This window comes from Microtus pennsylvanicus, chromosome 4 (genome assembly GCF_037038515.1).
Source record: "Microtus pennsylvanicus isolate mMicPen1 chromosome 4, mMicPen1.hap1, whole genome shotgun sequence".
Lineage (NCBI taxonomy): Eukaryota > Metazoa > Chordata > Mammalia > Rodentia > Cricetidae > Microtus > Microtus pennsylvanicus.
Window position 1 is genome coordinate 130463370 of NC_134582.1, and position 12939 is coordinate 130476308.

General features: G+C 39.3%; 1 protein-coding gene across 1 annotated transcript in view; it reads right to left on the minus strand.

The window, feature by feature from the left end:
* The window catches only part of Itga8 (integrin subunit alpha 8), a 178005-nt gene that overhangs the window by 136351 nt on the left and 28715 nt on the right, over positions 1 to 12939 (minus strand). The window contains exons 3-6 of the mRNA XM_075970501.1: positions 9270 to 9370; positions 6755 to 6878; positions 1808 to 1869; positions 340 to 385 (exon numbers count right to left, since the gene is read on the minus strand). Of these exons, the coding sequence (XP_075826616.1) occupies positions 340 to 385; positions 1808 to 1869; positions 6755 to 6878; positions 9270 to 9370 (333 nt within the window). The remainder of the gene's footprint in view (positions 1 to 339; positions 386 to 1807; positions 1870 to 6754; positions 6879 to 9269; positions 9371 to 12939) is intronic.

Consider the following 12939-nt stretch of genomic DNA (forward strand, 5'->3'; position numbering starts at 1 on the left):
CATAAAAATAATTTTCGGTTTACATCTATCTCTGACCCTGACTCAAGATCATAAGTCAGTGAGTGCTAGCACGGCTCCCACAAGCCTGCTGTCTGTGTTCTCAGCACCTAACGCAACGCCCGGCATAACCTCAGTAATTCTTGGCAGAGCAATAGGTAGCAGACTGAATGACACTTCAGAAGCATCATTTGGACAATGAAGGGCAAAGTGCAATGATGCTTCAGTCAAGAAAGTGTGAGCAGAGGTTTCCGTCGTCACTAGAGAAGGTCAGCGTTTGTGCTACGTCTGTTCCCCTGTGTTAGCAACAACACGGGTGCTCTTCTCTGATACGCAACATACCTTGCCAATAAAAGCTTCCGGGTCCTCCCACTATGAGGTCTCCATTCTGCAAAACAGAAGCATCCAGGGAACTTGTGGACAAGAATCCAAGTGTTTTAAAGAGCGTTGAGTCACTGCTGACAAGCAGTGCTCTAACAGTTTATTTTTCGCAAAACCACACTTTCTTGAAGAGGACTTTAAACCTCGTTCTTAAAGAGGACTTTAAACCACACTTTCATTATACCTGAGGCCTGGAGGTTGTTTTCTTCTCTTCCCCGCTTTCAATTATTTAGCTTGTTATGTTAAATAATTTTAGTTTGACTCAGTTAGGCATGTTCACCTTGCTCTCGAGAATATATAAATTTGGGGGAAAGGGCTGTCACTGCTGGAGCTGCAAGGCCTGCACATTGTTTGCAGCTGAATGGGCATAGTCTTTTGAAAACTTTAGTGATAAAAACCCAAAAACTTATTTCAGTTATTTTCAAGGCAACAATGATGCATATGTGTGTGTGTGTGTGTGTGTGTGTGTGTGTGTGTGTATTTCCAGCAAGATGGCTCTCTGCAGGCAAAGGTGTTTGTCATCAGCTCGACAATCTGAATTTGATTCTTAAAACTCACGTGGTAGAAGAGAAATAGTCACCAGGTTTGTTGTCTGAGCTCCTCCACACTCTAAAAATCCCTTCTCTCCAATAAGTAAAGAAATGTAAAATCATATTTTTAAAAAATCTGTAAACACGCCCTTTTTCAAAAGAAAAACAAAAACTCCAGATTAGCAAGTGCGAGCAGCCCTGTTCTCTAGCTTCGGTCTGTAACTTGCTGGGGAAAAATGTCAAAGCAAACAATCATAGAAAATGCAATGACCAATAGTGAAACAGAGAATGTTTATGGAATTTCTCTCTACTAATTTCAAAAGCATAGAATTATTTTCTTTCATATATTCATCAAACGATCTCTATTTTCTGAATGACTATATACATTTTAATATGAATATGAAAATAAAGGAGCCAATTACAGCTAAGTGATAAAGTGACCGAATTATAGATTCTTGTAATTTTGATTAATCCCAGCACTCGGGAGGCAGAGGCAGGTGGATCTCTGTGAGTTCGAGACCAGCCTGGTCTACAGAGCTAGTTCCAGGACATGCTCCAAAAACCACAGAGAAACCCTGTCTCGAAAGACCAAAAAAAAAAAAAGAAATGCATTTTTGAGATTTGCTTTCAAAATGATTAATGCTGGGAGTTGGAAGGAAGAGTCCCTTCATTGGATGCTTTTCCATACTATTATCATGTTCATAGATTTAAACAGAAATAAAAAGTGAGTAGGAAAAAAATAAAAAAATACTCAAGGAGAAGTTGCCAGACATGATATGCTCCCAAAGCTTCTCTGGATGTTATTGTTTGTATGGGAATGACAGACAGAAAATCAAACAGTAGCCACAATGACAGGAAAATTCATCCAACCACAGACACTGAGAGAGCAAAAGAGTTACCTTATAGAAGTCCAGACTAAAGCCTGCTTGGCAGTAACCTTGGCCCTCAGGATCAGCATTGCCTGGAATGATCAAAACAAATAGCCACTATAACATCATCATTTCGGAGAAGTATTTTAATAAGTAATACAGATTTTTTTGTTTTCCCCATATACCCCAAATCAAAGAGACCATTTTGTGTTTTATTTTTAAAATGCATTTCAGGCAATCTTAAGTATGTTTCCATCTATTTTCTGATCCTGACTCTCACATCCATGCAGCAGTGAGATCAACATGAGAGGTTATGACATTAGTTCTACTGAGCACAAGGCACAGAAGCCCTTCTCCAGGTAGGGAACATGTCAAAGTATGGGTTTGTATTGGGGTGCGTATGCAGATTCATTTCCAAAATAAAACCTCCATCTTCTGACTGCGTCCCCAAATGTCCATGTGGCAATAATGTCTCCTTTGTCCCCTCCTGTCTGCATTTCTCCAGTGACAGCGTGTGAAGATCCCCCGAGTGCCTGCCTTCTGCAGAGAAACTGCTAAAGATTTCCTTTGCCTTCTTCATGTACAGGCTGGCCTCATACTCTCTATGCCGCTGAAGATGAGCTTGCGCTTCTGAACCTCCTGTCTCTACCTCCCGAGTGCTGGAATCACAAGCGTCAAGTAGTCCATCCTATTGATGTAGCAGTAGGACCCAAGCCCGGGTTTCCCAACTGCTACCCAAGTTCTCCACCCACAGAGCTGCGTCTCCAGCTCTTACTGCCATCTCATTCTCTTTAAAAGGAACATGATTTTAAATTGTTATACTGTGACAGGTAGGATAATTTGAAAACTGTGTTGCTGATTCTCATGGTCTCACAGGGGCATTGCAATGCTAAAGTTCGCAGAAGCGAAACCCTCCTTCTAACATACTTGAATTATAGACAAAAATTAAGTAAGGGAGACCTTTTTGTCATCTCAGTTAGATGAGAGCATGTTAATTATTCCACATTTCTTACTAAGGATGTCATCTAAGTGCTACTTCAGTGAGAGAGAGAAAGGAGCCAGCATCACTGTAGGAAATTCCAATTGGCTGGGCATGCCCCGTCCCAGAGTATCTTTCAAACGCACCTGGTTCTTCTGGCTACCTAGAAACTTATCCATCTTCTTTCTTCCAACCAGTTCATAGCTATCTTTTTTCCTATTGTCTCTGTGCGTGAGACCCCTCCTGTTGTGTTTGTTAGTTGAAACAGTGTCTCATGCAGCCCAGGTTGCCCTGAAGGCTACCATGTAGCAGAGAATGGCCCTGAACTCCCATTCTTCCTGGCTCTACCTCCCAGTCAGAATTACAGGAATGAATCACTACACTTAATCTTACTCCGTTTTTGTTTAAAATACCTTACTACCCGATACAGTGTCTTTCACCAAATTCCTTCTTTCCTTTACACCTGTATGTCAATGTCTTTCACCAAAATCATTCTTTCTTTTACAAGTGTATGTTAGGATTGATGGTTATGAATTTTATAAGGTTCCCTAAAATCCCATCTATATAACCTCAGTTTATGGGGTTCCAATTTTCTAGAAGTTCCATGATATAAAATTTCTACCCATCCAGAAATATATGACTTATGATGTAGTCTATGTGAACCCATGTAGATTGCATTGGTTATATTTAAGGAATGATTTATAAAAACACAAACCTTCTTTAAAATCTACTTTTGAAATTGGTCCTTTATTTTTAATAACATAAATTATTCAGAAGAGAATAAACCTGACCAGTTTTTACTTTAAAACAGGACACCAAAATTTTTTTTTAAATCTCTAACTGAAAACGTCATTGAGAAAATAATCAACTCCCAGTGTTTGTTTTGAGTGGCAATTAGAGAAGAGTAGGGGTTCCTTGCTCAGCAAGTCTCTTTCCCTTTTCTCATTGAATTGTAATTTATGAGACCCAAAGGAGTCTTTTTTCCGGGAACCTCAGAGTGTCTCTAAACAGTATGCCCCAGTATAAACTCAGGGACCCAGGGACACGTTCATTCATTGCCAATGGCTAACTGCTAAAGTGAAACTGAAGGGCCGTGAGAACCACCCTCACCTGAATTATGAATGACCGTAAGAGCAGACGGCATGCCATTCAGATAAACGAGCAGGCTGCCGCCCGCACCACGCAGGGTACCCCCTGGATCTGTGTTACAGGAGGAAAGCAAGACACTTCCTTCAGTTCCCTTTTGAAAAGGATATTGCTGATATTCCCCATCTGTGATATTGACCGTAGGCTCATGACCAAGCAGGCTTTGTGTTTGTGTACTGTGAGCTTCTCAGCCATGACAGGAAGCCAGCTCTTTGGGCGATCTGGAGATGAGGAAGTGTGAGGGTATGTTTTAAAGGCCTTGGTGTGCTCTAGAGCTAAATGTTTCCTAATGAACTCTCCCACAACTCCGCCTAAGCTCCATTTCATATCGGCTCTGCATTATCTCTACCTGGGAAAATAAGAAATAAAGAAACAGGCATGGTGATGTGCCCACAGAGCTCAAAACTCTTGGACACTATAGATGATACGCTTAGAAAATAGTTTAAGCTCATGCTCAAACAGGCACCCAGCAGGTTGAGATTCTGTGGGCTATGACTTAGCCCCGGCTCTCAGGACACAAGGACATAAAATAGGAGGACAGAGTGAGACACGGTGACACTCCATGATAGCAGGAAGAGTCTAGGTCATCAGGGCCAATGGGTACATGAAGGACACCATCGTTTGCTGTTGTGAGGGAACCTCCAGCAAAGCCCAAGGAATAGGATGCACACAGATGGAAGCCTTGGTGAGAAGTCTAGCATTGACTCTCTTCAGGGCAATAATGCTGGCCACTTATCTGGTTTGGATCATGGCCACTTCCTGGCTGTTACCAGTGTTGATAATTCCTCCTTTCCCCAACTCTCAATGACCTCTATTGGAAAATCTTTCCTGTTACCCTTTCTGAAGATTTTTTCTTCTCTGTGTTCCTCCAGACTCCGGTCATTTCTTTACCTTTTCCGTTGATTATAGACCTAATTATTCACTTATATAACATTTTACTACTTGATATTGTGTTATGAATTTGTTTCTTCCCTCTCTTTCCTCCCAGAATGCCCATTCTTTGGACGCTGTTGGTTTGCTTTCTCTAACTCCTTGACACACTCACTCCCTGCATATAGAATAGCTGGTGCAATGAGTTCAGTAAGCACGTGTTAAATGAATAATGGAGTTTCATCCTCAACAAAGAACATTCATTTTAAATCTGTTTAAGACCATGTCTTTAATCTCGGGCCATTCTTCCAGCTCACACCTAGGAAATCATACTCCATTTCCTGCCAAAACCCTCACAAGAAACTCGGGTTTAGAAAGTTCAGGTTTGGATTGGAGCGATAAATACCAGTGGCTTCTTTATTAACCCTTTAAAGTCCCTTATCCAGTCTTTGTCTTCACTGTTTTATCCTAATATTTGCTTACTGCCTTCCCCAAATTGATCTTGAATCAAAAAATATATTAATAAGTATGTAAAAGAGGGAAATTTTACTTGTACTTTTTAGGATGATCTCTAATAACTTTAGACTGAGTCTTTAAAAAAGTAGTATTCTAAAATAAGTTACTCTATTATTCTTTGCAGTGATATTTTCTTCTCTACAGTGTGTTCCCATTAATTAGAAAAAGAAGAATAGAAAGTACCTTTGTTGTTTCTCCACATCTCACAATGATCTGTCAAAAACTTAGAGAAATAGAATTTACGAAAGAATTCTGAGCTGATAATTGGTAATCACACTATCAGTCAGGACTTCCTAGAATAATTCATTGCCAGAGCCCCTAAGGAAAATGTTTGCTTTGAAGGAAACATTGCAATTGTGTGGTGGTATATGCTTGCTTTCAGCGCTTGAGATGCTGAGGCAGGAGAATAAGTAACCTGAGGTCAGCCTGGTCTCCATTGCTAGTTCTAAGCCAACACAAGAGAAATAGAAAGGATACCATCCTGTAAGAAACCTAGGACTGCTGAATGAGATTTGGACTCTAAGTGGATGTAGTCTTTTGAGAATATAGAGGATTCAACATATTAAGCAAAAAGTATCCTGTGCATATAACAAGTACACAATTACCAAACAAAGCAACCACCATTAAGAATGAAGGCTACAGCAATGTTGTAGCCAAAAATGACTCCAGCCCGATCACCCTGATACTAACATGCTTTCATTAACAAGCAAGCTGGCCAGTCAGTGTCCTGTAGAACACAAAGTGGGGATTTTCCATAGAAATTGTCAGCTAAGGGTCACAGTTACTCTCCCAAATACTATCTAGAACTGACTTTTAAATACAGAAGAGTCAGCAACATAGCTCATGTGTGGATGCTTATTGCTAAGGCTGGTGATCCAAGACTCACATAGTGGAGAGAACCAACTCTTCATGGTCCAACTTCTATACATGTTCTATGGTGGGTATACAGCACATACACATAAAATAAATAAATTTAATAAAAAATAAATAAATTGTGGTTGTTTGAATGAGAATGGCTCCCATAGGCTTATATATTTGAATGTTTGGTCCTCTGTTAGTGGAACCGGGAAGGACTAGGAGGTGTGGCTTTATTGCAGGAGTTAAGTCATTGGGGGCAGGCTTTGAGGTTTCAAACCAAAGCATTCTGGGAGCTCTTGCTCTCTCTGCCTCCTTTGGGGATCAGCTGTAGTCTCTCAGCTACTGCTCCAGCACCATACCTTCCTGCTGGGTGCCGTGCTTTCCACCATGATGGTCATAGACTCATCACTGAAGCGCTAAGTCCCAATAAACTCTTTTGTCCTCTAGGTTAGTCATGGTGTCTTATTACAGCAATATAAAATATGACAGGCATAAACAAATATAGAATAGATGAGCAGACATCTGAATCGTAGATACCATCTACCACAGCTGTCAAGCCTGGAGGCTTTTGAGCTAAATTTTACTTTCAAGGAATAAAAACAACTTACTGTTGCGGCAAGGAGAGTGCTCAGCATAAGCACTGAAGTTCTGAATCGCTACATAGCATGTGCCAACAGGGTCCTTTGCTGGGTTAGGTTTCAGAGTTCTCCAGTGATACAAAGGGGCACAGGCCTGTGGACACCGAAGGCAAGAAACACAGTATTGATGCAGATTTCTCAGATAATGGCTTGATTTGAATTGCTGACTAGTGTAACTAAAGTTACAGGTAATTGTATTAAGTTGTTAAGTGAACTAACTGGCCTTCAACTAGTTTTTAATATTAGCTCATTGAAAAATTATAAAAAACTATATATAAACAAAGGGATGATCTTATTCTATGGCAGAATTTTTAATTAAATAAAAAAATGGTGGTGCACACCTTTAATCCTAGTACTTGGGAGGCAGAGGCAGGTGGATTTCTGTGAGTTCAAGGCCAGCCTGGTCTATAAAGTGAGTTCCAGGACAGCCAGGACTGTTATACAGAGAAACCCTGTCTCAAAAAACCAATAAGGAAAAAAAGAAGAAGAAAGAAAGAAAGAATGAAAGAAAGAAAGAAAGAAAGAAAAGGAAAATTATTTCCTAAAAGTCAAAACCTCACATTTCCTATTCATTCCTAAAAAAAAAAAAAAAAGGCCTTTGTGACAGCAAACAACATTCAAACACTGAATGGATTAACACTATGTCCTAAAATAACTCACTCCTTCCATTGTCTGGTCATTAGTTTTTTTAAAACGGCTTTCAAATCAACAGATTTTTGCAGGTTTATAAATCTCTGTTTTGTGGGCTGCCTTGGTTTATCCCTGAAGCTGATCTTATGACTTTTAAACAATAACTGTCATAAGTGGGCTACCACCTTATCATAGCATTTTACTAGTTCCGATGTCATGGTTTTTATTCATGAAAAAACTGCACGTCAAAGACCAGCGAGGAGCAGCAAGCATTCAAAGAGCACATGCTAATGGCAGACAACACATTTCTAAGGTATGTGACCAGTACTCTGATTCTACATGTTCTGATAAACTCCAGTGGCCACAGATAACCTTCTTGATGGAGATGAACTACCCAGTCATTCCATAAATATATGTTCAATTCTAAAATGGCAAAAACCCTGCAGGATATAAACTATTCCATGATTATTTCCAGGTAAAATACAAAGCAGGACCTTGGAGAAGAATGCACACGATGTAAACATGCGCTCACACATTAAGACCTTGCTCAGAATTTATTTAACTGCTAGCCACACTAAACGTGGAGCTTTGCATGTAAAAATCTCCCTAATAAATAAATGTGTGCTGAATGAAATTAAATCCACGCCCTCTAGATAGAAGCTGAAACACAGTTGTATAACAGGTTATTATGAATTAGTTCTTACATGTTGGGTCTTATGGTATGTAATTTCTTATATCAGATTCTTATTTGATGACTTACTTACATGTTCTAATTTTAGGACTCTGATGAAATCAAAAACATACTTGTTAAATTATGCCTTGCGATGCCATTTCAAGGACTATATGAGGGTGAAATGAACCGCCTTCAAATTAGCTAGCTAAATATCAGGGATTTTACTAGCAAAAGTTAATTTAAACAATGAGAAAAGTATGCTTCATTCATGGCATGATCTGGTTTCTTCTTCTTTTAGTTAATCTGTTTTATAAAATTTAGCACAAAAAACTGCAAATAAAATAAACATTACACCACAAAATTAACCAGAACCAACCTCTATACATCTCAATGAACAGCTAGAGTAGATATTCTGAAGCTGTGGAATTCACCTTGGGTTTTATACTTTGACTACTAAATGTATTTTTAGGCAGGTATCCACCACCACCAAAAAAAAATGTGTCAAAATTAGAACTAGACAAACAAATAGATTCTGTCATGACCTCTGTCCAACAACTGCATTGAGTCCTTTTACAAAAAAAACCCTCCAGATATATCAAAAAGTCATTCATTTCTCAATAATGTAAACACATAACTCTTAACAACAATAAGAAAATAAAATCAAAGTCATAGCTAGCATTTGAGAGCTGAGAGATCCAACCTAAAAGTGGGGTTGTTTGCTTTTAAAATCATTAATGAATTCAGAAACATTGGTCAGCTAGTATTTTTAAAGAAAAACTTGTCCCACAATAATAGATGAATATTTAAACAACCATAGAGTCATTTTTCTAGACCTATTTTCTCTGGCTAGCAGGGGAATCTGCATAGGACCAGTTTTAAATAGCCTTTTAAATTAATCTTGAACAATAAGGTGTTTACTCCTTCAGGGTGTCGCTTTTAATTTTCCATTTTTCCTAGTAATTTTTAAAGTGTTTGCAAATATCTGGAATTTTAGGGAAAAAAAGATTTCATTTCTTATAGCTTTGAGCACATTTTGTAAAAATGGATTCTTTAATTTCAGTCACCTCTATTCTTTAAGCAGCCAGCACATCAACCAGCTCACCCCTCTAGGAAAGTGTGTAGATCAAACATTAAACCGTGTGATGCAGAAGGCAGGCAGGTCCCCGAGCCGTTCATACTCACCACGACTTTTCCTTTGTGAGCTCTCACTGTTGCTCCAAACCATTGGTTTGATTTAAACTCTATAGGTTCCTTGGTTCCGTTAACTCTGATTTTCCTGTTGTCTAACAAGAAAAATGAATGATGGCTAGTTTATTAAGTATGACAGCCAGTTAAAATTACAGCAATCAATTGATACATTAAGACACCAGAAGAATGAATACCAATCTTTCTTAAACTTGTCTAAAAAGTTGGAAGAAGAACAAATATTTCCAAGGGGCAAAATTATCCTGATATCAAAGTTGAACAAAGACCCTACAAGAAAAGAAGCACATGCCTTCATTTTATCTGTGCAGACAAATCATTGCCAGTGGTCAGCATTCTGTCGTGTTCAAGACTCTCGATAATTAGGGATGTCAGAAAGAACACAACAGAGGCTATATATCACAAGTTAATACAATACTCTGTGGTGTAAAGTTAAAACCTTAAATCTAGGATCAGAGAGTTTATGTGTGTGTGTATGTGTGTGTGTGTGTGTGTGTGCGCGCGCGCCTGCTTTTCTGCATGTGCACATGTGAACAGTGCCTACCAGGGCTGAAGGAGGGCATCCGAAGGCTGGAACTGGAGTTAGAGGCAGTTGTGAGCTTCCCCATGTGGGTGCTATAAACTAAACCTGGATCCTCTGCTCTTAACTGCTGAGTTATCCCCCAAAGACCCCGCCCTGTCCACATATATCCAAACAAAATATTAGAAATGTATAGACTTATAAGACAAGAAAAAGAAAGGAAAGGCATCTAAATTGGAAAGGAAGAAAATAATTCTCTGTGAATATAATATGGTCTTATATGTACAAAACACAAAATGCTCCAGCAAAAAAAAAAAAATTAGAAATAAAGTTTTGAGCCAGGCAGTGGCAGCACAGACCTTTAATCCCAGTGTTCGGGAGGTAGAGGCTGACAGATCTCTGTGAGTTCGGGGCCAACCTGGTCTACAAAGCAAGTTCCGGGACAGCCAGGACAGTTACACAGAGAAACTCTGTTTGAAAAATCAAAAAGGATTTTTTTTTTTTGTAAAATTGCTACAAAATTAGCAAATCAAAATCAGAGGCCCGGGGATATAGCTAAATAATAGAGTTGTTGTTCTGAATATGTAAAGCCCTAGGGGTTATATTACAGCAACACATATACTTGTGTTCACGTGCATGCACACACACACACACACACACACACACACACACACATACACACTAGAAATCAGAATCGACTATAGTGTTACAAATTTATAATCAAGTTCTGAGGAAGCTGAAGAAGGAGAATTTGTGGCAACCTATGCTACATAGAGCTTTCAAAACCATCCTGGGCTGTGTGGGGAGACCCTTGGCATCTACAAAAATATCAGTACCATTATTATATACTAAAGAAGAATTATCTGTGAATGAATTAAAGAAAACAATAAAACACAATAGCATCAAATTTTCTGTACTAAATTTGTATCAAAAGCAAAACATTAGTATGTCAAAACGATAAAATATTGATGGAAGAAGCTGATGAAGACAAAATTCAGTGGAAATGATAGACTGCGTTCCTCTTGGGAAATTTTCTAACGTTAAAGTGACCATGACATTCAACATGATTACACACTTGATGTAATCTCTATAGAAACTCTAGTGATGTTTTTCACAGAAAGAAAAACTCATAATGAAAAGCAAAGATCCCACATAGCCAAAGCAATCATAAACAAAATGAACAAACCTGAAGACATCATTGTACTTAACTATAAAAGACTGAATAACCATAGAAATCAAAACACCATCACCCTGGCGTACCATGATGGAGCGGGCAGAGATAAACTCGCACATTTTCAGTTTATCTAGCTGACCTGCAACAAAGGTAGGAAGAACATACAACAGAATAGACAGCTACTAAATAAATGGTTGAAACAACTAGACAACTCACATGCAGAAGAAGGAAATTCAGCCCCTATCACACACAAACCCACATACAAACCCCACTCAAAAGATATTCCAGCTGTCAACTGCCAGAGGAGTGAAGAGAAAGAGTTCGTGGCGTGGGTCTCAGAAAAGATTTGTTTGCACGTGACCCCAACAGCACAAGCAACAGAGGAAAAATAGACAATGAAATTTTGTCAAATTAAGTGAAGAAACCATCTATGGTGTTGAAGGAAATATTTGCAAACCATACATCTGATAAGGGAATATCTCAACTGTATCAAAAATTCAAATGACTCAATGGTAAGACAAAAATAACACCAATTAAAACTGAACAAAGGACCTGAACAAGCATTTCTCAAAAGAAGATATAAAAATGGCAAACAGGTAAATGAAAATGTGTTCAATATACTAGTCACTGGGGAAATGGAAATTCATATCACAGTGAGATCATAGGGTCTCATATGATAGCAACTTGTGATATCAACTTACCTCAGGGGGAAAAGGGTATCATTAAGACTGGAGCAAATTCTGGTGCGATTGTGAGAAAAAAAAAACCTTTACACCGGGTGGGTATGAATATACATTGGTCTATCTGTCATGGAAAATAATATGCACATTCTTTTATTTTTTTCCGTTTATTTATTTATTAAAGATTTCTGTCTCTTCCCCGCCACTGCCTCGATTTCCCTCCCCCTCCCGCGATCAAGTCCCCCACCCTCGTCAGCCCAAAGAGTGATCAGGGTTCCCTGACCTGTGGGAAGTCCAAGGACCACCCACCTCCATCCAGGTCTAGTAAAGTGAGCATCCGAACTGCCTAGGCTCCCACAAAGCCAGTACGTGCAGTAGGATCAAAAACCCATTGCCATTGTTCTTGAGTTCTCAGTAGTCCTCATTGTTCGCTATGTTCAGCAAGTCCGGTTTTATCCCATGCTTTTTCAGACCCAGGCCAGCTGGCCTTGGTGAGTTCCCGATAGAACATCCCCATTGTCTCAGTGTGTGGGTGCACCCCTCGCGGTCCTGAGTTCCTTGCTCCTGCTCTCTCTCCTTCTGCTCCTGATTTGGACCTTGAGATTTCTGTCCGGTGCCCCAATGTGGGTCTCTCTCTGTATCCTTTCATCGCCTGATGAAGGTTAATATTCAGGAGGATGCATATATGTTTTTCTTTGGGTTCTCCTTATTTAGCTTCTCTCTAGGATCACGAATTATAGGCTCAATGTCCTTTGTTTATGCCTAGAAACCAAATATGAGTGAGTACATCCCATGTTCCTCTTTTTGGGTCTGGCTTACCTCACTCAGGATAGTGTTTTCTATTTCCATCCATTTGTATGCAAAATTCAAGAAGTCCTTGTTTTTTTACTGCTGAGTAGTACTCTACTATGTATATATTCCATACTTTCTTCATCCATTCTTCCATTGAAGGGCATCTAGGTTGTTTCCAGGTTCTGGCTATTACCAACAATGCTGCTATGAACATAGTAGAGCATATGCTTTTGTTGTATGATAAGGCCTCTCTTGGGTATATTCCCAAGAGTGGTATTGCTGGGTCCAGGGGTAGGTTGATCCCGAATGTCCTGAGAAACCGCCACACTGCTTTCCAAAGTGGTTGCACAAGTTTGCATTCCCACCATCAATGGATGAGTGTATCCCTTTCTCCACAACCTCTCCAGCAAAGGCTATCATTGGTGTTTTTTTTTAGCCATTCTGACAGGTGTAAGATGGTATCTTAAAGTTGTCTTGATTTGC